The sequence below is a fragment of the Manis javanica genome, chromosome 3, assembly GCF_040802235.1.
Source record: "Manis javanica isolate MJ-LG chromosome 3, MJ_LKY, whole genome shotgun sequence".
In the NCBI taxonomy this organism is placed as follows: domain Eukaryota; kingdom Metazoa; phylum Chordata; class Mammalia; order Pholidota; family Manidae; genus Manis; species Manis javanica.
In genome coordinates, this window is record NC_133158.1 from 37235278 (window position 1) to 37262946 (window position 27669).

At 44.0% G+C, this 27669-nt stretch overlaps 1 protein-coding gene across 4 annotated transcripts in view; it reads right to left on the reverse strand.

Moving 5' to 3' along the window:
• PODXL2 (podocalyxin like 2) overlaps positions 1-27669 on the reverse strand; it is a 40623-nt gene that overhangs the window by 6075 nt on the left and 6879 nt on the right. For all 4 annotated transcript variants that reach the window (XM_037024045.2, XM_037024044.2, XM_073231153.1 and 1 more), the window contains 2 exons: positions 13534-14300; positions 12622-12696 (listed from right to left, as the gene is read on the reverse strand). In XM_037024045.2, coding sequence (XP_036879940.2) covers positions 12622-12696; positions 13534-14300 — 842 coding nt within the window. The remainder of the gene's footprint in view (positions 1-12621; positions 12697-13533; positions 14301-27669) is intronic.

Genomic DNA, 27669 nt, shown 5'->3' on the forward strand with positions numbered 1-27669 from the left:
TATTAGCTCTGTGACCCTTAACAAAATAATGCTCCTCTCTGAGCCTCAGTTTCCTCATCTGAAAATGTGGGTGTTGGCCCTTATATTGTGGTCTTACTGTGAGGATCAAAAGAAAAGTAAGTATTCAATCACAGGTGCTAGGACAAATGCATATCCCAGTGGAAAAGAAAATATATACCTTGACTCATACTTCACACCACACACCAACTCAGTTCCAGATGGATTTCAGATTTGAAGCTTTTAGAAGTAGCACAGAAGGTTATCTTCATGACCTTGGAATAGGCAAAGCTTTCTAAATTGGACCCAAAAACACTAACCATAAATTTAAAAATTGGTAAGTTGGACTATTTTATGATCAAGTTTTAAAAAATTAAGAACTTCCATTTATCAGAAGGCACTATCAAGAGAGTGAAAAGGCAACTCACAGAATGGGAGAAGATATTTCAGTATAGATATTTCAAGGAGCTCTTACATCCAGAATATATAAATAATTCATGTAAGTCAATACAGAAGTCAGATAACCCAATAGCTAAATGGGCAAAAGACTTGAATAGGCATTTCGCTGAGAAGAGGCTATCCAACTGGCCAAAACTCACATGAAAAAGTGGAGAACTATAGCAGAGAACAAGGATAAAGCTAGAGGCCTCACAGAACAGTCCTTTCAGTGCAACAGGGACTCAACACACTTCCCATGCACCTGGAGGAGCTCTGCCATCTGCTCCTGTCCATGGGTTGGAGAAAAAATGGTCACCTAATCATTTAAAAACCCAGGCTTGCACTTCACCTGGGTGTGGAGTTCAAATTTTCAGTCCTTTGTGGTATAGAAGTCTAAGCAAAGAAATTAAGATTAAAGCTGGCCTAGGACTATTGAAACTCCTGAAATGTCCCTGAAACTCCTTCATTGGAATTCTTTCACAACCTGGGGCTGAAGATGAGAACACAATAATAAATTATGAACCATACAAGGGAATAAGATACAAATACAAAAAAAACCAGGAGAACTGGAATCCCAAGATGTGGTGTTACTAAATATATAAGATCATCAACTAAGCATGTTTAAATTAAAAAGATCAAGGAATAGAAACCATAATGAAAGAGAACAAACTGAATAGGGACGGGAGAGGTTTGGGGCCAAGTAGAAATTCTAAAAATATAAAACATTTATCTCTACCAGAGACTCAATGGATCACTCGCAGAAGATTAGACACATCTGAAGAGAGTTACTAATTTAGAAGACAGAGCTAGGAAATCAGTCAGAATGTATCAGAAATATTTTAAAGAGAGAGAAAACACAGAAGTGTTGTTAAAGAGACACTGCAGGTAGAAAAATAAGGCCTAACAAACTTCTAATATGAATTAAGTAGAAATGGGAATTGGCAATAATCTAACAAACTAGATATGCAATCCCACATCTAGGAATTTACTCGGAAGACACATCCCAACAATACAAAAGTATTTGCATGCACATTTATCTACTGTAGCACTGTAAGCAACTACAGAACACTGGAAACCTCCCAAATACACAAAGGACGTTTAATGGATATATGGAGTATTATTAGTTGTAAAAATACAATGGTTGAGAATCGTCTCTGAAATTGATGTAAAGTGATTTCCAGAATATCTTGTTAAGTGAAAAAAGCAAAATGCAAAAGAGTATTATTAAGGGCTGAGTTGTGTCCCCCAAAATGCATATGCTGAAGTCCTAACCCCTAGTACCTTAGAATGGGACTGTATTTGGAGATAAGGCCTTTAAAGAGGTGATTAAATTAAAATGAGGAGACAGAGACACAAATACCCACAGAGAGATGGCCACTAGAGGACACGGGGAAGACGGCATCTGCAAGCCAAGGAGAGAGGCCTCAGGAGAAGCCAACCCTGCTCGCACTGTAGTCTTGCACTTCTAGCTTCTATAACTACAGGGAAATAATCTTCTGTTCCTTAAGTCCCCAGTCTGTGGTACTTTGTTACAACAGCTGTTGCAAACTAATAAAAATATAAATAGCATGCTACGTTTTCTGCAAGAAGGAAAAGAAATTGAACATCTATTGCTTATTTCTATGAAAAGAAACCTACAAAGGATAGCCAGAAACTGAAGAGACTGATTACCTAACCTAAAAGGAGTATGTGCGAGGGGAGGACCAGATGAGGAAAGGGGCATTTCTCTACATTTTTTTTGTATCATTAATCTACAATTACATGAAGAACATGATGTTTACTAGGCTCCCCCTTCACCAAGTCCCCCCCGCATACCCCTTCACAATCACTGTCCATTAGCATAGTAAGATGCTGTAAAATTTCTACTTGTCTTCTCTGCATTGTAGAGCCCGCCCTGTACCGCACCCCCCCACATTATACATGCTAATTGTAATACACCCTTTCTTTTTCCCCTTATCCTTCCCTTCCCACCCATCCTCTCCAGTCCCTTTCCCTTTGGCAACTGTTAGTCTATTCTTGGGTTCTGTGATTCTGCTGCTGTTTTGTTCCTTCAGTTTTTCTTTGCTCTTATACTCCACATATGAGTGAAATCATTTGGTATTTGTCTTTCTCCGCCTGGCTTATTTCACTGAGCATAATACCCTCTAGCTCCATCTATGTTGTTGCAAATGGTAGGATTTGTTTTCTTCTTATGGCTGAATAATATTCCATTGTGTATATGTACTACATCTTCTTTATCCATTCATCTACTGATGGACATTTAGGTTGCTTACATTTATTGGCTATTGTAAACAGTGCTGCAATAAACATAGGGGTGAATCTGTCTTTTTCAAACTGGGCTGCTGCATTCTTAGGGTAAATTCCTAGAAGTGGAATACCTGGGTCAAATGGTATTTCTATTTTAAGCATTTTGAGGAACCTCCCCTTGCCAACATTTGTTGTTGTTTGTCTTTTGGATGGTGGTGATCCTTACTGGTGTGAGGTGATATCGCACTGTGGTTTTAATTTGCATTTCTCTGATGACAAGTGATGTGGAGCATCTTTTCATGTGTCTGTTGGCCATCTGAATTTCTTCTTTGGAGAACTGTCTGTTCAGCTCCTCTGCCCATTTTTTAATTGGATTATTTGTTTTTTGTTTGTTGAAGTGTGTGAGCTCTTTATATATTTTGGATGTCAACCCTTTATCAGATCTGTCATTTATGAATATATTCTCCCATACTGTAGGGTACCTTTTTGTTCTATTGATGGTGTCCTTTGCTATACAAGAGCTTTTCAGCTTGATACAGTTCCACCTGTTCATTTTTGCTTTTGTGTGCCTTGCCCAGGGAGATATGTTCATGAAGAAGTCACTCGTGTTTATGTCCAAGAGATTTTTGCCTATGTTTTTTTCTAAGAATTTTATGGTTTCATGACTTACATTCAGGTCTTTGATCCATTTTGAATTTCCTTTTCTGTATGGGGTTAGAAAGTGATCCAGTTTCATTCTCTTACATGTAGCTGTCCAGTTTTGCCAGCACCATCTGTTGAAGAAACTGTCATCTCCCCATTGTATGTCCATGGCTCTTTTATCATATATTAATTGACCATATATGTTTGGGTTAATGTTTGGAGTCTCTATTCTGTTCCATTGGTCTGTGGCTCTGTTCTTGTGCCAGTACCAAATTGTCTTGATTACTGTGGCTTTGTAGTAGAGCTTGAAGTTGGGGAGTGAGATTCCCCCAACTTTACTCTTCCTTCTCAGGATTGTTTTGGCTATTTAGGGTCTTTGGTGGTTCCATATGAATTTTTGAACTATTTCTTCCAGTTCATTGAAGAATGCTGTTGGTAATTTGATAGGGATTGCATTGAATCTGTATATTGCCTTGGGCAGGATGGCCATTTTGAAGATATTCATTCTTCCTAGCCAGGAGCATGGGATGAGTTTCCATTCATTAGTGACCTCTTTAATTTCTCTTAAGTGTCTTGTAGTTTTCAGAGTATAAGTCTTTCACTTCCTTGGTTAGGTTTATTCCTAGGTGTTTTATTCTTTTTGATGCTATTGTGAATGGAATTGTTTTCCTGATTTCTCTTTCTATTAGTTCATTGTTAGTGTATAGGAAAGCCACAGATTTCTGTGTGTTAATTTTGTATCCTGCAACTTTGCTGAATTCCGATATTAGTTCTAGTAGTTTTGGAGTGGAGTCTTTAGGGTTTTTTATGTACAATATCATGTCATCTGCAAATAGTGACAGTTTGACTTCTTCTTTACCAATCTGGATTCCTTGTATTTCTTTGTTTTGTCTAATTGCCGTGGCTAGGACCTCCAGTACTATGTTGAATAACAGTGGAGAGAGTGGGCATTCCTGTCTTGTTCCCGATCTCAGAGGAAAAGCTTTCAGCCTCTCACTGTTCAGTATGATGTTAGCTGTGGGTTTATCATATATGGCCTTTATTATGTTGAGGTACTTGCCCACTATGCCCATTTTGTTGAGAGTTTTTATCATGAATGGATGTTGAATTTTGTCGAATGCTTTTTCAGCATCAATGGAGATGATCATGGTTTTTGTCTTTCTTTTTGTTTATGTGGTGGATGATGTTGTACCATCCTTGCATCTCTGGGATGAATCCCACTTGGTCATGGTGTATGATCCTTTTGATGTATTTTTGAATTTGGTTTGCTAATATTTTGTTGAGTATTTTTGCATCTACGTTCATCAGGGATATTGGTCTGTAGTTTTCTTTTTTGGTGGGGTCTTTGCCTGGTTTTGGTATTAGGGTGATGTTAGCTTCATAGAATGAGTTTGGGGGTATCCCCTCCTCTTCTATTTTTTTGGAAAACTTTAAGGAGAATGGGTATTATGTCTTCCCTGTATGTCTGATAAAATTCTGAGGTGAATCCATCTGGCCCAGGGGTTTTGTTCTTTGGTAGTTTTTTGATTACTGCTTCAATTTCGTTGCTGGTAATTGGTCTGTTTATATTTTCTGTTTCTTTCTGGGTCAGTCTTGGAAGGTTGTATTTTTCTAGGAAGTTGTCCATTTCTCCTAGGTTTCCAAGCTTGTTAGCATATAGGTTTTCATAGCACTCACTAATAATTCTTTGTGTTTCTGTGGGGTCCATCGTGATTTTTCCTTTCTCGTTTCTGATACTGTTGATTTGTGTTGACTCTCTTTTCCTCTTAATAAGTCTGGCTAGAGGCTTATCTATTTTGTTTATTTTCTCAAGGAACCATCTCTTGGTTTCATTGATTTTTGCTATTGTTTTATTCTTCTCAATTTTATTTATTTCTTCTCTGATCTTTATTATGTCCCTCCTTCTGCTGACCTTAGGCCTCATTTGTTCTTCTTTTTCCAATTTCGATAATTGTGACATTAGACCATTTATTTGGGATTGTTCTTCCTTTTTTAAATATGCCTGGATTGCTATATACTTTCCTGTTAAGACTGCTTTTGCTGTATCCCACAGTAGTTGGGGCTTTGTGTTGTTGTTGTCGTTTGTTTCCATATATTGCTGGATCTCCATTTTGATTTGCTCATTGATCCATTGATTATTTAGGAGCGTGTTGTTAAGTCTCCATGTGTTTGTGAGCCTTTTTGCTTTCTTTGTACAGTTTATTTCTAGTTTTATGCCTTTGTGGTCTGAAAAGTTGGTTGGTAGGATTTCAATCTTTTGGAATTTACTGAGGCTCTTTTTGTGGCCTAGTATGTGGTCTATTCTGGAGAATGTTCCATGTGCACTTGAGAAGAATGTGTATCCTCTTGCTTTTGGATGTAGAGTTCTGTAGATGTCTATTAGGTCCATCTGCTCTAGTGTGTTGTTCAGTGCCTCTGTGTCCTTACTTACTTTCTGTCTGGTGGATCTGTCCTTTGGAGTGAGTGGTGTGTTGAAGTCTCCTAGAATGAATGCATTGCATTCTATTTCCTCCTTTAGTTCTGTTAGTATTTGTTTCAGGTATGTTGGTGCTCCTGTGTTGGGTGCATATATATTTAGAATGGTTATATCCTCTTGTTGGACTGAGCCCTTTATCATTATGTAATGTCCTTCTTTGTCTTTTGTTACTTTCTTTATTTTGAAGTCTGTTTTGTCTGATACCAGAATTGCAACACCTGCTTTTTTCTCTCTGTTGTTTGCATGAGATATCTTTTTCCATCCCTTGACTTTAAGTCTGTGCATGTCTTTGGGTTTGAGGTGAGTCTCTTGTAAGCAGCATATAGATGGGTCTTGCTTTTTTATCCATTCTATTACTCTCTGTCTTTTGATTGGTGCATTCAGTCCATTTACATTTAGGGTAATAATTGAAAGATATGTACTTATTGCCATTGCAGGCTTTAAGTTTGTGGTTACCAAAGGTTCAAGGTTAGCTTCTTTAATACCTTACTGTCTAATTTAACTCACTTATTGAGCTATTATAAACACAGTCTGATGATTCTTTATTTCTCTCCCTTCTTATTTCTCCTCCTCCATTCTTCCTATGTTGGGTGTTTTGTTCTCTGATCTTTGTAGGAGTGCTCCCATCTAGAGCAGACCCTCTAAAATACCCTGTAGAGGTGGTTTGTGGGAGGCAAATTCCCTCAACTTTTGCTTGTCTGGGAATTGTTTAATTCCTCCTTCATATTTAAATGATAATTGTGCTGGATATAGTATCCTTGGTTCAAGGCCCTTCTGTTTCATTGCATTAAGTATATCATGCCATTCTCCTCTGGCCTGTAAGGTTTCTGTTGAGAAGTCTGATGATAGCCTGATGGGTTTTCCTTTGTAGGTGACCTTTTTTCTCTCTCTGGCTGCCTTTAATACTCTGTCCTTGTCCTTGATCTTTGCCATTTTAATTATTATGTGTCCTGGTGTTGCCCTCTTTTGGTCCCTTGTCATGGGAGTTCTGTGTGCTTCTGTGGTCTGAGAGGCCATTTCCTCCCCCAGTTTGGGGAAGTTCTCAGCAATTATTTCTTCAAAGACACTTTCTACCCCTTTTTCTCTCTCTTCTTCTTCTGGTACCCCTATAATGCAGATATTGTTCCTTTTGGATTGGTCACACAGTTCTCTTAATATTGTTTCATTTCTGGAGATCCTTTTATCTCTCTCTGCGTCAGCTTCTATGCGTTCCTGTTCTCTGGTTTCTAGTCCATTAATGGCCTCTTGCGTCCTGTCCATTCTGCTTTTAAGTCCTTCCAGAGATTGGTTTATTTCTGTAGTCTCCCTCTGTACTTGCTCCTTTAGCTCTTGCATATCTCTCTGCAGATCCAGCAGAATGTTCATGATTTTTATTTTGAATTCTTTTTCAGGGAGACTGGTTAGGTCTGTCTCTGTAGATCCTCTCTCAGGGGTTGTCTGGACTATTTTGTACTGGACTAAATTTTTCTGCCTTTTCATGGTGATAGCAGTGGCTGAAGGCAGGTTGCGGGTGTGTCATCTGGGAGAAGAAAGTCCTTTCCTGCTTGCTGGATGCCTTGCCCTTCTCCACTGCCTGTGTCAGTTACCCGCACTCCTGGAGCAGCCACCGGGTTAATCCCTAAGCTGCTGTGGGTGGGGTCTCCGTCAGAGCAGTGCAGAGCCCTGCAGGGAGTGACAGGCACGCTGGGTGCACTCCTCCGCAATAGCGGCGCCCCTGTAGGGCAGCTGTGTATCAGCAGCGGCCTCTGGGTCTGGCCCAGGGGGCTGTGCATCGGGATGGGTTTCCAGTCGGCTGCTAGAGGCACAGCTGCTCCCTCTGGCACCACTGCAGGTGCGCGTGGGCCTCTCCCATGCTCCTTTGGCACCACTGCCGCTGGCATGTGCAGGCTGCTCCTGGGCCACTCGGTCACCGCCACCACGGGCTCACATGGGCTGCTCCCAGTCCCCTCTGGCGCCGCTGCCCCCAACGCGCACTGCCACTCTCCCACTACTGGGCCAGTGTGTCGGTGTCTGTCCCAGTTGGGGGAATGACTGGCAGGCTGCTTAGTGCCGTGAGGGGCTTCAGAGCCGCACTGCCACCCAGGGGGTTAGGGCGCCTAAAGTTCCCCAGGATTCCCAGCTGTTGGCTAAGTGTGCCGGGACGACTTCGTCCAGCTGTGGGGTCCCTGTCTCTTTAAGACTTGCAAAAGCACTTGCTTTTCTTTTGTCTCAGGGCCGTCAGTTGCAGGGACCCGCCCACAGGTTTTGCTTTTCCGTTTCTCTAATATCCAGCACCCCGTGCACCTTGTGTTTGCGCTCCGGGTACGGATTTCTAGAGCTGGTTGTTTAGCAGTCCTGGGCCTTCACTCCCTCCCCGTTCTGACTCCTTTTTTCCCGCCAGGTTCTGGGGTGGGGGGGACGTTAGAGTCCCGCCTGGCCGGGGCTTGTATCTTACCCCCTTTGTGTGATGCTGAGTTCTTGCAGATGTAGATGTAGCCTGGCTGTTGTACTGTATCCACTGGTGTCTCTTTTAGGAATAGTTGTATTTATTGTATTTTCATAAATATATATGTTTTTGGGAGGAGATTTCCACTGAACTACTCATGCCGCCATCTTGGCTCCACCACCCTCTCTACATTTTTGAACCATACAGATGTTTAGAACCACATTAACAATTTACATACTTAAAAAATTAAACAAGGATGAGGGAAAAAAACTGAAATTGAACACAAACAGAATCAAACAAACCTAATTAAATTTCAAATATATAACTATACCCAAAGGGGAAAGAAATCTAACTCAGGTAACTTCTGAGTAGTCTAAAAGATAAAAGAGACTGCAAATAAATACTGACATTTACTTAATATGTCTGTTGCTGCAGTGATATGGGTTAAAAATTCTGAAACTACTTTGTGTATTCTAGAACTGGACAAATGAGTAAATATACTGAGGATGTGGGGAGACAGGATTATGTGAGCAAAGCCTGATACAAACAAGGCACAGAACAAGGCAGGAAGAACCTGATGGTGATGGATGGGGTATGGAAGCACTGAACTCATTGTTTTAAATATGTATGCGTACATATATAAACACATATGTATACATGCACATGCATTATGTATACATATCTGTATAGCTGTGTATCTCTCAGCTTTTCCTCTAAAAGGGCCTAGAAGCAATGACACTGCAGTAGCCACGAGCACACCTACAGTCCAGATGTTGGTTTCTAAATACCTTTCTTCATCAAAAGGAACCAGGGCTCCTTGGAGAAAGGGCTAATTCCAGGGTAAAGTCAGGAAAGTACAAGATAGCCTGCAACATCTGCTCATAAGTATGTGTATGATGTGCACACTGTGTAAGTATGTGTAATGACAACTCAATGCCCTCAGATGAAAGATTAATCCCTCACTCAGCTGTTTGAGACCTTGGTGATCCAGTCCTTTGTGCTGAGGTGCTCTTTCAGGATTCTCACTATAGGATGGGCAGCATTTTCATGCTGTTTTGCTTTTCTCTGTTGTGCTGGGCAAAGGATCAGGTCCTTGCACCTCCACTACAAAGATTTCCTTTTGCCTTCTAGAACTCAGAGACATTATCTCTGATTTACTACTTTATCTTTCTGCTTCCTCTCCTGGATTTTCTTTGCAGGCTTCTTTGCAGTTTCTTCTGTATATATTATCAATGATATCTCAGGTAAAATAGGAGAACAGTGAGTCTGCAATACTTTTTCCAGATCTTGAGAATCAGATCCTTGGAACTGAAGCTCTATCTTGCAAGACTTTCCCTGAGAAACTGTCAACACTTTTCACCCTATCTTTTTCTGAACATGTATTCTCTGTATAGTCCCATCATTTCTCATTTACCATTACTCCTATACTATTCAACAATGTCAAGGTTATTGAACACACAGAAAGGCTGAGGAACTGTTGTTCCAGATTAAAGGAGTCTAAAGAGACATGACAACTAAGTGCCATGTGTGATCCTGGATTAGACCCTGAACCAGAAGGAAAAAAGCTATAATGGACATTACTGGACCACTGGTGAAATCTGAATAAGGTCTATAGATTAGTTTTGGGTCAGTGCTAATATACTGATTTTGGTATCTGTTATTGGAAAGAATATTTTGTGGTTGTCCAAAAGAATATTCTTGTTCTGAGGAAATATATGCTAACGTATTTAGAGGTAGGAGCAAAATGGAATGATGTCTTCAACGGACTCTAAATTGGTGAATCTGGCTGAAAGATACATGTGATTTCTTTGTGCCATTATTTCTATAAGTTTGAAATTATATCAAAATAAAAAGTTACCAAAAAGAAGAACATGAGGAAACTAAAGACATTTTTACACAAACAGATGCTGAGATAACCTTGCAGTAAGAGATACTTAAAGGATGTTATTTCAGGAAAAAGGAACCTAAATCCAGAAGAAAGGACTGGGGATGTGAGAAGATGAATGAGCAAAGAAATGAATAACTATGTTGATAAAACAAAATAAGTATTGACTATTAATAATACAGACTAATGCTCCACATCACTAATCATTGGAGAAATTCAAATGAAACCCCTAAGGACACTCCACCTCATACCCATTAGGATGGCTACTATTAAAAAACAACAATAGCAAATGACAAGCATTGGTGAGGATGCAGGGAAAGTGGAAGCTTTGTCCCTGTTGGAAGGAATGTAAAATGGTACAGTCACTGCACAGAACTAATGGCAGTTCCTCAGAAATCTGAACATAGAATCACCATATGATCCAGCAATTTGACTTCTGGGTATACACCCAAAAGAACTGAAAACAAGGTATTGAAAAGATAGTTGTACACTCATGTTCATAGCAGCATTATTCTCAACAGCCAAGCAGTGGATGCAGCCCAAATATCCAATGACTGATGAATGAGTAAACAAAGTATGATCTATACATATATGGATACTATTCAGCCTCAATAGATAAGGAACCTCTGACACAGGCTATAACGTGGATGGATCTTGAGGGCATTCTGCTCACTGAAATAAGCCGGTCACAACAGGACAAGTACTGTCTGATTCCACTTAAATGAGGTCCCCAGAGAAACACTTACAGAGATAGAAAACAGAATGGTAGCTGCCAGGGGCTAAGAGGGGAGGGAAGTTTAATAGGGACAGAGTTTCAGTTTTATAAGATGAAAAAGCTCTGGAGATCTATTTCTTAACAATGTGGATATACTTAACACAACTATACACCTTAAAATGGTTAAGATGGCAAATTTCAGGTTAGATGTTTTTTACCACAACAGAAAGAAACCATAAAAATAATAGTATAATTAGGTGGATATTGGATATCAAATACTAAATGAGAATAACAAAGAAGACAAAAACAGGAAGCAGAATGAAAGCACGTTTATGTGTCATTTGGACAGAGATGAGAGATACTAGCTTTAGAATTTACTGTTCAAGTGTGCATACCAAAAGTTTAAGAGTCCGAAGTGGCCATATTGATAACTCTGAGTGCCAGTTTCCAATAACAGGCACGAGGGTGGACAAATGTTGCTTCCATTGCCTGGGGGAAGGAACATACAAGATGAGCCTGGAGCATCTTATTGCACCGGAAAGTAAGGAACCTACCGAACACTAACAGGTGGGCCAAACGGCCTCAGAAGGCAAGTCAAAGGGGCTTCACCGGCCGAACGCAGGGAATCTGAGCAGCCATAAGAAGGGCCACGAGGGATTAAAATACATCAATTAGGGTCAAATCCACCTGTCCATAATGATGCTGGGAAAAAAGAAAGCCACTTCACTGGTCACTTCTGGATTAAACACACTCATGTACTTTCTCTTTTCCCCCAAACCCACTGAAAAAGAATAAAGAATTTTTTTCAAGGTCTAAAACCGCAAAGACGAAAAACAAAATAAGAAAGAAGAGGAGAGAACAGCAACAAAACCTGGACACTGGAAGTAGACGGATGAGTTAGAATTTCCTGATTTAGCCCCAAAGAGCTGAATCCTGGGCCAAAATGGGAAAAGCTGAGAAGCTATCAGTCTTATACCATTGAATCCCCCAAATGCTCTGAAATAAGCAGCATTGCAAGAGGGGATGAAAATGGTACTCAAGACAGGAGAACTGTTGGGAAATCTGCTTAGGAAGCACCTGGGTCCCTAACTCCTTTCAACACTCCACTGCCAACCAATGTCTCCTCTTCTTGGCAGGAGACTGGACGTTTATTCTTTCAAGGGGGTAAAATAGATGGTCTCTGACCTGGAGGACACTGGGCACAACTGTGGGAAGGGGAGTGACTTTACCTCTGCACATATGTTCCATACTGAGATGCCAGCCCTCTCCCTACCCTGGCTCCCAGAACACTGGCAAACTGCCCTTTGCCTCCCAGGAGGACAGGAGTTCCTTTTCCAGAACATCTAATAACCCTGGAGGAAGGACCTGTAAGTGCTGACAGTGGCTCAGCCACACCACCTTCCCGAGGCGCTGCATTAATAAACCCCATCACCCAGCTCAAACCTCTTTCATGGCCCTCCTCAAACAGTTCTGAACAAAGGCCACCAGAGATTTGAGGAGTGTGCACGTGGGAAAACTGAGACAAAAAGTAGCAAATGGAAAGCAATCTAAATGGGGAAAAAAAACTTAAAAAAGCTCTCCCAATATCCTCAGAGATAAGACATTGCACACATGAACAAAACCACTCCTAAAGATTATGCAGGTCGGGGGCACTGCAAGAGCCCCAAGAAAGCTAACTGTAGGGAAGCACTCTTCTCTGGACATGAGCAGGTGCCGCATGACCCCTGTGTTGGGCTGGCCCCCCACTGTCTCCCAACCTTCCCTGCGGCTGGTGCCCGGCCTAGCTCGGCACTCACACAGTCTATGTTCTCGGTCATGTTCAGAATGATGTAGTTTTTCCCCGCTAGGTTGCTCCACTCTTTGCAGATCACCTGTATGATGACAAGAAAAGAAGGGTGACTGTCACCGGGGCATAAGGAGGGCATCTGATGAGAGCATCAGTAGGAACACTTGGAGAAGCTAGAAGGTGCAGGATAGGTGTAGGTTTGCGACAGCTAAGTGGGAGTGATACACCCAGACCCTCTGCAAGGTGGCATGCCCAGGACCCAGCCCAAGGTTCACAAATCCAGATGCCTCAGGGACAAAGCAAAGAATGTCTCAGGGAGAGGTCAGGCGTGACACCCAGGAAGTAGGGACTGTGTCGAGGAGGCCAGACTGCCCAGGGCCCACCCCAGCTAGAGGCTTCCAATGGCAAACTTGTTTGTGCTGTTCTGCAGGCCAAACGAAAATATGCCTATGGGCTGACGTGCAGCCGACAGCTTGGACCCACTCTCCCTTCCGTCTGTGTTGGCGGGTGTGAGCGCTGACTTGGCATGCATTTGCACCAGGCAGGGACTGAGGAGAGCAGAGGCAGCTGCACGTGCAGGGCTGGGCACTGGGAAGCATGCAGGGACAGCACAGCTCAGGCACCAACTCTCAGCCACTATTCTAAGCAGTGAGAAGGCCAAGGGTGGCAGCTGTAGCGCCTCAACAAAACCAGGCCAGGGCACCAAGCTTTTCCAAGGCTTTTCCCTCTGCCTGCAGTGTGCTGAGACCACCTGTGGCAGGGCTGGGAGGTGTGCAGCCCAACAGTGCAGCTGGGGTTCCGCATGCTGGAGAGGAGCCTCACATGTGGAGGGGCAGACCCTCCCTGCACTCTGTGCAGCCAGGGTGACTGGGCTCCGCAGGGAAAGGTGCAGCCCCAAGGCCCACATGCATCCCAACTCTACCTGAGTAGAATCCCAGGGTATTCTGGACTGAACTTCAGCAGCCTGCCCTTCTTGGGGCTGCTGGCTGAGGTCTTCTTGCCCCACAGTAGCAGAGGAAGGTGTCAGTTCCATGCTTCGGGGGGCCAGTGGGAAAGGGGCTGAGTCTCCAGGATAGAGGGAGTCTTCGTCGGGGGCCTCAGCCCCGCTGGGAGCTTCCGTTAGAGGGAATGAAGCCAAGGATGGCGCCTCCCCTTGCTTGCCCGCCAACCCCGTGGCTCCCACGGTGGCCTCCTCACTCGCCTCCTGAGGGGCTTCAAACTCTACCCCATGCCCTGTGGCCGGCAGCACTGTGCCCCCTGCCTCCCGGCTGACGACGTCCTGACCCCCCAGGGTCACTGTACCGGGGGTGACAGAGGGTGGTAACAGGCTGGGCTCCATGCTGCTTCCCACCTCCACACCAGAGTAAGCGTGGTCCCCAGAATCTTCATGCCTGTGTTTGGAGGCCCCTGGGGCCTGGCTGCTGCTGGTGGGAGCAAAGTCATGGGCCTGAGTTTGAGCTGCTTCCTGGGGTCCACTCACAGGCAGCAGTCCCTCCTCCGCCTCCTCTTCCCTCTCCACCGCCTCCTTCTGCTCCTCCTCCTCTTCTTCCTCCTCTCTGGGACCCATATGCCAGGGCGGCTCCACCAGGTTCATCTTGGGCAAGGGAGATGGGGGGCTTGGCATCTCCTGGCCCTGGCTGGTGTCTTCTATGGGGCCCGCCTTCTCAGTCAAGTCTGGAAAAACATAGTCTAAGGGACAGAAACACAAAGTTCACTCACTAGTTCCATCACTCACTGGTGGGTTCAGTATTCACTGAGCTGATGATATAAAAGAGCCCTGAGGCCCACAGGAAGGTAGGGGGGTGAGATAACTGGTCCCTCTAGAAAGGAGGGGGAAGCAAGGCTGGATGGGGACCAGGGGCCAGCTGTGGGGAAAGGGGCCATGCTAATCCTCGTTTCCTTTATAATACCCACACGACTATTATGCAGCTAAAATCCCATGAACACAGGAGTGGATAAAGTATAGGGAAAGTTGTGTGCCTGTGCCCCTCAGACACAGCCATTGTTAACAGTTTGATCTTCTCTAGTGTTTTTATAATGTGCTTGTATTTCCTCATCTGGGCATTTCACCAAGAAGACCCCATAACAACCATGGGGTCTTCTTGGCAAAATCCCCTAATGAAGTCTGAGAATGCTCTGATCACAGGAACAGAGGAGACCCATAGACTATGACCCCTGTTCCTCAGCTATGCTCTTATTCTGTAATGTAAAAGAGGCAAGGTGAGCTAGAGAGAGGCCAGGGGCTGAGCCCAGAGGTTTCTAGAGACTTCCAGAACTTACAGGGTCACTGCTGGCAGTGGGAGAGGGAATTTCTATTCTCCATGCTATTCCTCGGAATTTCATTTTGAAGCAGGGAATCTGGCAGACCTCCTAGAGACCAGGACATTTTCTGGCTCTTCAGTGAAACTTAGGCCTCTTCAGGATAACAACATACAGAAATTACAGACCAGCTATGCTGCAAATTCACTCGAAATAACACAAGTCATATCCAGGTAGCAACTTTTATTGGCTGCCATTTTGTCTCAGAATAATAAATATCAAAGACAGTTTTAAAATATTCTTCATAAATGAGAGGTGGGAATAACTTAAGGTGGTGAACTGAGCCTACTCATTGTCCTCCTTCTCCTCCAAAATTCCTGTCAAATGAAGGAAATTTTTTTCACTGTCAAAATGAAAGTTTCGAAGGTTTAGATAAATTTTATGGGAACATGGAAAGCAGATGAGATCACAGGAACAGATAACCCCTCAGCCAAAATAAACATAAGAACGATAGCAGTGTAGGAAGAAGGTGTCTTAGCAATGAGGGAGAACTCTGTGCATTAGCAAGGAGGCAGAACACAGACCTTTCATGGAACAGAAGATAATTTGTAAGTTCTAATTATTATCCTCAGAAAGACCCAAAGATATTACATCCCTAAAATAAGAATAATCTAATAAGAAAATCAACTAATCTTTTAAAAAGTTCTTTGAAGCTTAAATTCAGTTGTTGAAATGTAAAAATTCAACAGAATGGCTGGAATAAAAAGTCAAGGAAAGGTCTACAGAGCAAAAGCAAAGAGAGAAAAGTTAAGATATAGACAACCAATGTGAGAAGTCTAGAAATATGACTTCCAAAAAGAACCAATAAAATGGAGAGAATAAACAGCCAAACAAAGAAAGTTTCCCAGGCCTGGCAGTTAGCATGAATCTTCATACTGAAAGGGCATATAAGCAAGATAAATGATAAAAGACACACCTGGCCTATTCTCATGACATTTCAGAATTCTAAGGGATGAGAGAAGATCCTAAAAGCTCTCAGAGAAAAGAAAAAAAACCGGTCACCTATAAAGGAACAAGAAACAGAGTATCAAATTATCATCAAACTTCTAATTAATAACAGTAGATTGCAGGAAAGGAATTGAAAATTGCATTAAAAATTGTAAGCCTATTTTAAGCTTGGAATTTTATACCCAACTAAACTATCATTACAAAATAAAGACATTTTCAGACATGTAAGGACTTTAATGGTTTTACTATCCATAGATTCTGAGAGAGTTACTTAAGGAAGTTATCAAGAAATCCAAAAAAGAAGACATGGGAAATAAAGAAATATGAGAGAAATGTCATGAGAATAAATCTCGGGATGGAAGATGGACAGCAGGACTAGACAGCAAGTGTTCAAATCAGAACAAGGATCCAGAGGGTTCTGAGAAGAAATATTACATGGAAAATAGATTTTCTATAAGAAAACATATAATTTTTAGAAGCTGAATGATCTTAGTGATAATTGAAAGCCTATTATATGTAAAAGAATACTAAAACATCCTACCCATCCCATTTTTGTTAATTATACCCCTTTTGAATAGCAGAGACATACCAACTTGAGTTCTCTCCCTGCTCTTCCCCCGTGTATACACTGTGGGAAAGCTCCCTATTCCCCATGCAAAGCAGCGAGTCGTGTCCATGGGAGAGGCCTGCTGGTGCAACAGTGACCACAGAACTGCTGAAGAGACCCACACCAGTCTCTAAATATGAGCGGCCTAGTATTACCCTTATAACTGTGAAAGAACAATGAAGACTCACAGGACACTTGAGGACAGCCAGGCTCATGAAGAGGCATAAAGGTGAGCAAAAGCAGAGCATCTGACCTCTAAGGGAAGAGTTCATCTAGTAAACAAAAGAGAACTTAGAAAAACTTATTAACACCTTCAGAGAGATTCAAGAGGAAATTACACCCACAAATTAAGTATATAAAAGAATAAAAATATGTCACTTCAAATAATTTTATAATAGATCTGTTTAAACTGAAATTCAATGCATTAAAATGTAATGGAAATGGGCTGGATGACCATTCATGGGAACACTATGCAACACAATGTCAGATGGGTACTTGGGAAATGCAGCATATAAAATCCCTTACAGTCCTGAGACTTCAGGATTAAATGAACCTGGCAGCACTGTGCAAAAATCAAATGAAGGAGATTAATGAAATTGGAAAAAAGAAAGGCGCATTACAATGGTTCAGGTGAGGGAAACGTAGGTGATGACACTGGAAATGAGAGATGAATGGATTCTAGAGATGACCCAGAGGCAGAACTGATCAAATGCATGAGTTGACTAGCTAACAGGAAGAAGTGAGTGCTCTAGCTGATCATGACAGCAAGCATGACATTAAAAGAAATGGTGGGGCTAGAGGAAAATGCACTGGAAATGCTCAAGAGACACTTGAAATAGCCAAGAGATTAGATGGAGCCTGGGATGTGGCAGGAATGTGGTGGGTGGCAATGCAGAACCGGCAGGCAGAATCCCACGGGATGCAGGAGTTCCCGAGGGCAAGCAGACCAACACCAGCCCTCTACTCAATCTGATGCTGACTTCCCCAAAGTTGGGGTCTCTGCACCTCCAGAGAGAGCCTGGTTCCTAATAGAATCTGCTCAGCTGCTATGTCCCGTAAGCTGGCCAAGAGTACTCACACTGTGGATGACAAGATCTGGGAGCCAGAAGACTTAGCCGGCAACTTACTTGTCAAAGCAATGGTCAGCCCCTTGGCTTCTTGAGCTTCAGTTTTTCATATAACAAGTGAGGGTGCTGGAACAGCTGATTTCCAAGGTTCTTTCTAGCACTGATATTCTATGCTTTGGAGACAGTTTGGATAAATGTGCCTTGCACACCAATGGCGTTAAAAACAACTCATCTACAGTCTAAAATAAGAATAAAGTAAGATTCATGAGATTACAAACTCTCATTGACAGGCAAGGTGATTTTCTTCATCTCTATGTTCCCAGCACCTAACACAGTGCCTGGCCCAGAGGAGAAAGGAGAGGAATGTGTGTTGACTGAACTCTTGACTCCCATCTTCTGCCTCTTAGACCCAGAACCTATCCCCTTTGGGGAGAGAAAAGAGCCTCCATCATGACCCAAACTTCCCCGTTTGCTGTCCTCCTGTCCCCCTAAATGTGATCACTTCCAAAGACTCAGCCCTTGACACACCATTTCTGCACTGATTGCAAAGACTTCATCTATTGCCTCTATGCTAATGGCCTCCAAATTTACATCTCCACCAAGGCCTCACCCTTGTCCAGTTTCTTCCCTTGACACATCACTAACAATGCTCCGTGATGCTTGGAATCAGCAGGATTTTTTCCTGCTTTTTAACCACCTCTCATAATCCTAAATTATTTCTTTTCCTTAGTTCTACTGCTTATCAACTATATGGCCTTGGACATGGTACTTAACCGCTATGCGTCTGCTCTTCCTTCTCTGTAGAATAATAACGGCACCTAGCACTGGTATATCATGGACACTGTGGGGCTTCTGCCAGACCTTACTAATTTTTGTTATTCTCCCACCTCCTCCTCCTGTTATTAACATCGTTAAAGGCATTATTATATTGTAAAATCATAAAAAGGAAAATAGTACCATTCTGGAAGTCTGCTCCACAGGCTGAGGAGCAGGATAAGCACTGAGTGATAAGCCCAAGAGAATCCACAACAGGATTCTGGGCAGGTATTTATGCAATATACACATATGTGGGCAGGGCAGGAAAGGATGGATCTATTGCCAAGTCTAGACGGATCTGAATATCAGAAATGCCTACACCAGAAACAAGAATTTAATGCAAGGCCCAGCGGGGGCACAGACTAGGAACCAAGGGTGTGTGGGGAAGTGGGACATGAGCAGCTGTGGGACAGACCCCCATGGGATGACAACGGGGTCCTAGGAGAGTGGTTAGAGGGACTGATCCAAACCTGAATGTGGAACTAGCGAGCAAGTAAACCAAGCTTTATCCAAGAGGACAGCCATGGTCTGATGAACTCTGAAGATGCAATGGCATGTCTATGACACTCCTGCCAGAAATGCAGACCCTGAATTTAATCCCTGGCAGACATGAGACACACCCAAGCCCCTCTCCTTCAAAAATGTCAAGGTCATGAAAGACAAAGAAAGACTGGAGAATTTTCCACAATAGAAGAGACAAATGAGGCATGACAACTAAATGTATTTCGTGATCCTGTAGTGAACTGGGAAACAAATCCTTTTGTTTCTTTCCCTAAAAAGGACACTACTGGGAACACTTGCCCAAGTCTGAATACAGTATGTAACATTGCATCAACACCAACTGCCTGAGTTTGAGTACTGTCCTGTGGTTTTGGAAACGAATGTCTTTGTTCTTAAGAAGTACACACTGAAGAGTGTGGGTAAACGAGAATTGTGTCTGCATGGTTTAGAAAACATTACATGTCTATACACTATATACACAAATACAGGGAATTTTTTTAAATGTGGCAAAATGTTAACGAAGGGGGGGATCTGAGTGAGGGGTACATGGGAATTACCCTTGCAAGTATTCTGTAACTTTGAAATTCTTAAAAAATACGGAGTTACAGAGGGAAGCACTTCACAGGCTGGTGGCTTTAATGGGAAACAAAATCTTCCCTTGAGCCCTGGGGAAAATCAGGTCTCCAAATCACAGACTTGGGGTATTTTATACTAGAGCTACCAGAGGAGAAGAGAGACAAGGCGGGGCCAGGGCAGGCCACCCGGGACTAAGAGCCCCAAGAGGAAGGGACACAGATGCCAGGAGACAGGCGAGCAATCGTGGACGGGCTGTGCCCAGGAAGGGTGACCAGGCTTCCAGGCACTTGCGACACTGAGAGGAGGTCTCAGTAGTCACTAGGAGGGGAAAAGGAGTAAGCTGGCAACAGAGGAGGATGCCCCTCCTGGCCCATCTTCTTCCTGGACTGGGGGCAGTAGGGTCCCACAAGCCTGAGCACCTGTCTGGGGTGAGGATGAACCTGCAGAGCACTCTGTATACACCCCACATCTGGACACAGGCATGAACAAGCAGAGATATCCGGGAGACATGTTCAAGACTGTAAGAGCCAGTCAAAGCCTGTCCCTGTCCCCAAGACGGTAAGACAGCCGGACACTGAAGAGATGCAAAGCCCCACAGCCCAGGCCAGGCCCTCCATGGGGGGTGCTCCGGCTTGGCCCCAAAGCATGGGGGTGGGGGCCGGTCAAAGAGTGGCTAAGCTGCAAGGGGACTCAGAAGACAGCTGATTCAGTCCCCACACTGTCCATGAGAGACACCAGCGCGCCACCCAGGACCTGGTCCTCCGCCTCGCCTCCCAGGCAAAGCCAGACAACAGCGCTGTGATGTCACAGCGCCCCCTGGTGGGTTTAAAGGGAAACAAAATCTTCCCTCGAACCCTGGGGAATATCAGGTCTCGAAATCACAGACTTAGGGTATTTTATACTAGAGCACCCGTAAGATCATCATCCCCATCCTACAGACGAGGAAAGAGAGGCCCAGAGAGAGGAGGGTACCTGCTCCATGTCGTGACGATAGACTTACCATCGTTGCAGAGCTGTAAAACAGGGCTTGTGTGTGTTCTTTCACGATACCTCAGGGGTAAAAGGGCCTCCCCATTTTCTTGGTTGTCCCTGTTCAGCTTTCTTTCCTGGGGCTAAACAACCATAATGATTCCTTTTCCCAGTCCTTCCCATTGTCATTATTCTTCTCTTGTGAAAACTGGATTTGCCACAGTTTTAAGAGTCACCTCAAAATTAGAGTTGGGTACACGATAAATATTTGCTAAATGAATCATTGGAGATCACTGAACAAGATTCACTAACTCGAGGTTAACTGATGCAAAATGCAAGGTGAGATTTCCTGACTCTCTCGCACATCACTGGAGCTGATCACAGCGCTTAGGCTGCATTCTCCTCACTGAGGTGATGGGGCGGCTCAGAGGCAGCTGGAGGTCACTTTGATGAAGCTCCAGCGTCCAGACAGCTTTTTTTTCTCCAGGCCTTTTTTTTTTTCTTTTAATCTCACTATGGGGCTGGCTTTTGTTCCCTAAATAGATCATGTTGCATTTTCTTTCCCTCTTATATTTCATCAGTTTTGTAAGTCTCTTTGCCCAATTTATCAAGGTCACCCTGGACTTTGTATCTGCCTTCCAGGGTAGCTATAATCTCATGGATGACCTTTGGCATCAGCTGAAATATTAATGCACTGATTCCCCTGTTTAAGACATGGAATTAAAACAGGCATCAGGGCTAGTGGCTTTGTAAGATCATAAATGTCCCTTCAGGTTAATGTCCAATCACTGATAATTGTCCCCCGAGTACAACACTCAAGCCAGTTATTCAACCACGTGTTAATACAAAAACACTCAAAGAATTCACAGATTTGTATAAAACAAAAGTGCAAGGAAAGAAGCTTTCAGTATAATTAACAATGACTTTTTAATGGTCAACCTCAGTGGTCATCAAGGAAATGTAAATTAAACAAGATAATAAATTTTTTGGACTACGAACTTGACGATCTATGTATGTATTTAAAGATACCACCCAGTATATTGTTTAAATGCAGGAAACAGGCACTCAGTCTGCTGCTGATGGGAACAGAGATCGGGCCACATTTTGGAGGAGGGAGCAAGACAAATGAAAAGCTTTAAAAACAAACACTCTGAAACTACAATTTCACTTCAAGAAATGCACCCTAAGGAAACAATTAAGGATGTTCATGACAATTTGGTTTTAAGGATTCCCATCTTGGCACAGTTCACGTTACAAAAGACTGGAACCAATCTAGCTTCTTCCCGGGGGGGACTGACTAGAGAAATGGGAGCCCACCCATGCATGGGGTGCTGTGTCAACCTTAGAACTAAGGTTTGGCGAACTGCATTTGCTGGCTTGGAAAAATGCTGGTGAAACTGCAAGATATGAACTGTGATTTCATTTTTAATTAGAGCATATTTTATGTACTTCCCATATGGAAAAAAGTCAAGAAAGATATATGACAAAATGTTAATGTTAAACTTGTGAACTCTGGAGGATGGGATTACCAGCGGTTTTTATTTTCCTCTAATGTGTTTGCATTTTCTAATTTTCATATAATGATATCTATTACCAGCATAAAACAAAAATATTGGGTATTTTTAGTGTGTATCCACATGAAAGTACTTCTGTCAGCTGGGCTTCCTCTTATAAAACATGCCTGATGTGTGTACTGTGCCCCAGCAGGTCAAATCATTCTATAGAAGATAAAATTTCAACAAGGATTTGCTGTACAAAGACCTTTTCAGGTCCTGCAAGACAGCTGCTTTGATGATATGGCTTCTAAAAATGCAATAGTAATTAAAACACCTAATGAATGCTTTCATAAAGAGAAGGTGGTGGATCTTGAAGTAGAAATCTCAGATTTGAAATTCAGCTCTGCCACTTATTACCTGTGTAATTTAGTGCTTTTAACCCTCTCTAAGCCAGTTTCCTTAGCTATAAAACAGTGACACCAATCATGCCTGCTTTTACAGAATTCGTCAGGTTGCGGAGATGTAAAAAAAATTAGGTGAAAAGGATGCATAAAAATCTAAGCACTTTCTGAATGTTCCTTACTCAAGTGCATTGTGGCTTATGCCCCACCATCATTTCCTTCCCTTTTCTGTTACTGGCACTTCAGTACTCCTTTCAGGATGCAGGAGAGTGGGGCTCCACCCCCCAGCTTCAGGGGCACAAGACCTAGCCTGGGCCAGTCAGAGAACTCCATCCCTCTGCCATCAGGATTGGTTCAGAGACAGGCTCTTGACCCAGACCAGACTCACAAGCCTCCATCCTGAGACAAGTGCTGGGGAAGTGGCTGGGATTGCAAAGTGAAAGGAGATGACAACAGACCTACCAGGGGCTCTCTAAGCCACCACAGGGACAATCTGCCTAAGAATGAAGCCAGAAAGGGCGGGCAAAGCACTCAGGAGCCCAGCAGGTTCTGACCCCCACCCCCCCTCCCACCCCCCGGTTCAATACCTGGACCACCCCACCCCACCGCACCCCTGCAGCTGGGAACCGACCCTGGGCTCACCACTTACTGAGCCAGTAAATGCCCCCTTTCCACACAGGCCTGTGAGTCTGAGTTGGGTTTCTAGCCCTTGCCAGCCCCAGAGAGTTCTCTCTTCTTGTAAATGACAAATCAGCTTGTTCCCTAGGAAAATTAAAACTGCAGGCAGAGGATTTTATTAGGGAGATTAGAAAATGAAAGGGTGGAGGGCTACAGTAGGTGCAGGTCTTGGAATGAACAAGTAACCTGGAAAACTGTCCTTAATCATTAACAATTTTGCATGCATTTCATGGATCTGGCTGTAAGTCGCCTTGATGCTAGCTGGTGGAGCAGCAACTTACATTCCATTTCTTTTTCCCTACTTTGTTGAGACCACTCTTTCCACCTGAAACGGCAGAGAATCATATTTTAAAGCTGGAAAAGACTTCAGGCTATCATTGCCATGGTCTCACAGACACAGAGACTGAAGCCAAGATTAGCAAAGGAACCCACCTGTGGCACTCGCGCTCATCATGGCCAGGCAGACACTTGCCTGCTGCTTTGCCCTGGACCCCGAGGGTCACTGCTACGGGAGGAGAAGGCAGGCAACAGCTCCAGCTCTTCTAGGCCCAACAGACTAAAAATGAGGGGTATAACAAAGTACCAGGGACAATGAAACGGCCTGGATTCCTCCCTAACACACACCATCGAGGAACCCCCAGGGCAAGAACCCAGGCCACAGGGCATCACGGCTCAGGAGAGCTGATGGTAGGCTCTGCTCTGCCACACCTAAGCTGCGTGGGCTTAGGCAAAGCTCTCAACCTCTCTTGGCCTCAGTTTCCTCATTCATGATACAAAGATGGAACTGCTGTCTTGTGACCTCATGAACTGCTTGTGAAGTTCCAATGAGCTAACCAAAGAGGAAATTCTATGAAAAAAATGCATTATACATAATACAAGACATTATTGCCAGTCCCTGGTAAAGTCATGGAGCTGAGAGGCAACATAACAGAAAGACTCAAAGGTCTGGTACCTGACAACTTGGGTTTGAATCCTGGTTCTCACGCTTAGCAGCTGGGCAGTTACCTAAACTCCCTGAAACTAAGGTTGTTCACTGTCTCTTAGGAGAAACAAGATACACTTAAAAGTACCTGTGAAGATTAAAGGAGATAATATACTAAAAGTCCGAACAGTGCCTGGCACATACTAAGTGTTCAGCACATGGGCAGGAATCACAATTATTAGGACACCAGACCTGGGATTGGCTGTCCTTGCTGCTGCTGCACAGAGTTACTGTGTCCCGAGCGGCCGTGTTAGATGGCCTTTGGCACAGTCACTGTGGACTATGGATGGACTCCTTCCAACCAGAAAAGCAAATTCCAGGAGGCAATGCCCTCCTTCTTCCAGAGAACCCCAAGATGGGAGCCTCAGACTTTTAGGGTCACAGCAGAAGGCGGCAGTGGGGAGCCGCACACACTGTCCTCTCTGGGCTGCCTCCCCATGCAAATCAGCCCCACGCCCTGAACACTTCTGTCTCTGTCATGTCCTCATAGTGTGTTATCAAGGTGCTGGAGGAAACAGAAGCAGGATGACACTGTTAACACATATAGATGTTCCCTCTGCATGGAAGATTCAACAAAAAGCACTCCTTCTGTCTGGCCCACCACCCAGTGAGTGAGTGGTGCAGAGGCTGGTGTCAGCCCCAGCTTGCCTGCTTGGCATGTATCCCACCAGCACAGCCACCTGTGGTGGTCCTGCACACTCGGCAGAGCTGGAAGAGGCCTTGCAGAGGTTATATCTTTTGAGCTTGAAGCTGAAGGGTGACGCTGGGCAGCTGGGGTGGAGAAGAGCACCCCAAGTGGGTGGGGCAGAATAGGGAGTAGACAGGCAGTAAGGAGACACAGATTCTCCATCCAGCTCCATCACAGACCAAGTGTGACCTTGGGCAAGGCACTGAACCTCCCTGCCTGCCGAGCAGGGCTGATGACAGGCTCACTAAATGATACGCACTGGACAAGGGAAGGCGCCAAGGCCAGGGGCAAGGCCCGTGACAGACCATCAAGAGCAACATCAGCAAAGCTATGAGAACTGCCTTTACCCTGTGGGTCCTGTGCTTTCACATCGCCTTGGAGGAGAGACCGGGCTGAGGAGAGGCAGTGGCCTGTTCAGAAGATGAGCATGGAGGGGCCTGGACAACAGCGGCCCTGCTTCCTCCTCTGCTGCCCCACTCCCCCTGCAGGGCACTCTGCCCCACCTACAGCCCCTTACGCACAGCACACATGAGGCAGCACACGTGAGGAAGCTGTGGGGCTGCGTGAGGAGGCCGGATGTCCGCCAAGTGCCTGTGACATAGCTGGTACTCAATGAATGGCAGCTCTTTTTATTACTAAGACCTAGAGAAGCCAAGGGGAGAGGAAGAGAGAGGTGAGAGCAAGGGGGGTGGCACAGAGCAAATCTGAGGGGCTGGAAGCCCAAGGGCTCTCCCCTCACCACCCTGAGGAAGGCCTGAGGCCCTCTGAGCGACTGCTTGTCTTAGACCCGAATCTCAAAAGTCGGACAAAAGGAGAAGGCCAGAGGAAGAGCCCAGCACACACAAGGTGAGGTGGCGTTTCTTTTCAATGACAAGAGGACAGCTTCATCGGTGTGCGCTGCTGTGATGGGGGGGTCTGTCTGTGGGAAATGGCTTACATCCCTATCTCAACATCACACGCCAAAATAAACTACAGCTAGAATAAAGAGTTAGTGTGAAAAGTAAGCTTAAAAAAGGATGCAAAAAATAAAGGTGCATGTATCTCAGTGAGGGAAAGTCTTGTTTAAACATAAAGCAAAGAAAAACACATATAAACATTTAAAAACATTTCAATAGAAAGACTGTCCAAGCTTACAAAAAATTATGTGTATCAAAACTTATAATAAAAATAAAAGTAATTAATAAACTAGAAAAACATTTTCTATATGGCAGAGAGGTTTCTTTCTATCCTTTTTACATGAAGATTGGTACAGTGATGAGAAAAAGCCTCAATAGGAAAATAATGGAAAATAGTAAAACAGATAATATTTACAGAGTACTTATGACATACCAAGCAGCATGCTAGTGCTTTAACTATTATTGCATGTAAACCTCACAATCCTATGATACTACTTCCTAGATGAGAAAACTGAGGCTTAGGTTTTACTTGCCAAAAAGCACGAGATGCTAAATGGCAGTGCTGGAACTTTTGAATCTGCCGGACTCCAAAGCCTGCTCTTAATTACACTCTGCTTGAAAAGAGGTGTGAATGGTCAGAACATACATATTCCGTATGCACATATTTAAGTTTAAATGTACTAGTAATCAAAGGCCCTTGTAATTTTGCCTATCAAATCGACAAAGTTCTAAGTGACAAAATCAGTGGCAGGAAGGATTCAAGGAAACTGGCGTTCCTTCCACCTCCGGCAGGTATGCAAACGGGAACAGCTTCTCTGGAGGGTAACTTGGAAACCTTTAACGGAAGCCAGAGGAAGATTCACATTCTTTGTGCGGACTTGCTCCACCCCCTCCAGGCCTACTCTCCTCCCCTCTCTTTCCTGTCCTCAGCCCAGGCGGACTGGTGCAGTGCATTACATCAGCGGCCATGTCCCTGCTTCCTGACCAGACTCCTCAGCAGAGGCTGGGGAAGAGAGAATGACAGGGACCCCAGCAGGAAGCGGGGCAGAGCTGGGGGGCAATTCGGGTACTTATTCTCTGGGCTTCATCTCTGCTGGGTCACTGCTCTTGCCAGGACCACCCACCACTGGATCCTTGCAGCGTCCTCCCATCGGTCCCTCCCTTTGTCACAGTGGGTGTAGAGGCGCCAAGCACTCCGCTGCCACTAGCCCTGGACTCCTTGGTGGTTTGCCGATCCTCTGCCCAAAACTGTAAATTTGTTGCTCTATAAATAGACCCTCTTTGGATTATCTTAGTCTGATCCTATATTTTGTTTCTAGGTAGGATGCTGATGGATGTATCTTTAGACCTAGATAATTTTACTCTAGACATTTATCCTTAGGAAACAATCAGAAAGGTACAAAAATATATATAAAGATATCTGTAGCAGCATTGAAACTAGAAACAATATAGATATTCAATGGTAGGAAACTGGTTTCATACATACAATGCTCCACATGATAAAATACTATGTAGTCATTAAAGGTCAAGTTATAGAAGAATATCCAATAATGTGGAAATAAAATAGAAATATTTTAAGTGAAAACCTGGTATAATCTATGATTCCAGTTGTGCATATAAAAGTGACTGGAAGGATGTATCCCAACTATTAGTAGTAATTATCTTTTAGCTGAGAGACCGTGGTGGGTTTTATTTTCTTCTCTGTTTTTGTATTTTCCATATTTTCTACAATTGTCATGCTATCATTTTTGTAATTAGAGAACACAAATCTAAACTATTACACATACTAAGAAGAAAACTGAGGGCCAAGTTCCATAACCCCTGCCCCCTGTGCAGGCACACACACGATCTGCCGGCAGTTAAAACGGGCTCCAGCTGGCCCAGAATACTTGCACAGCTGCTGTGGCTGGAAGCCACCAGAGCCACAGTCAGTGCGGCCGTGTGCATCCCGGACGGGCTCTAGGCCTCGGGCTTGCTTCGGGCCCCCATGTTCATTAGCTGTGCTCTGCAAACCCAGAAACCAGCTCTGGGGCTTGAGCAAGGGACAAGCAATTAGAGCGCCTTGACTTGGGGGTTAGAGAGACCTGAGAAGGGACACAGGACCTACAACAGAG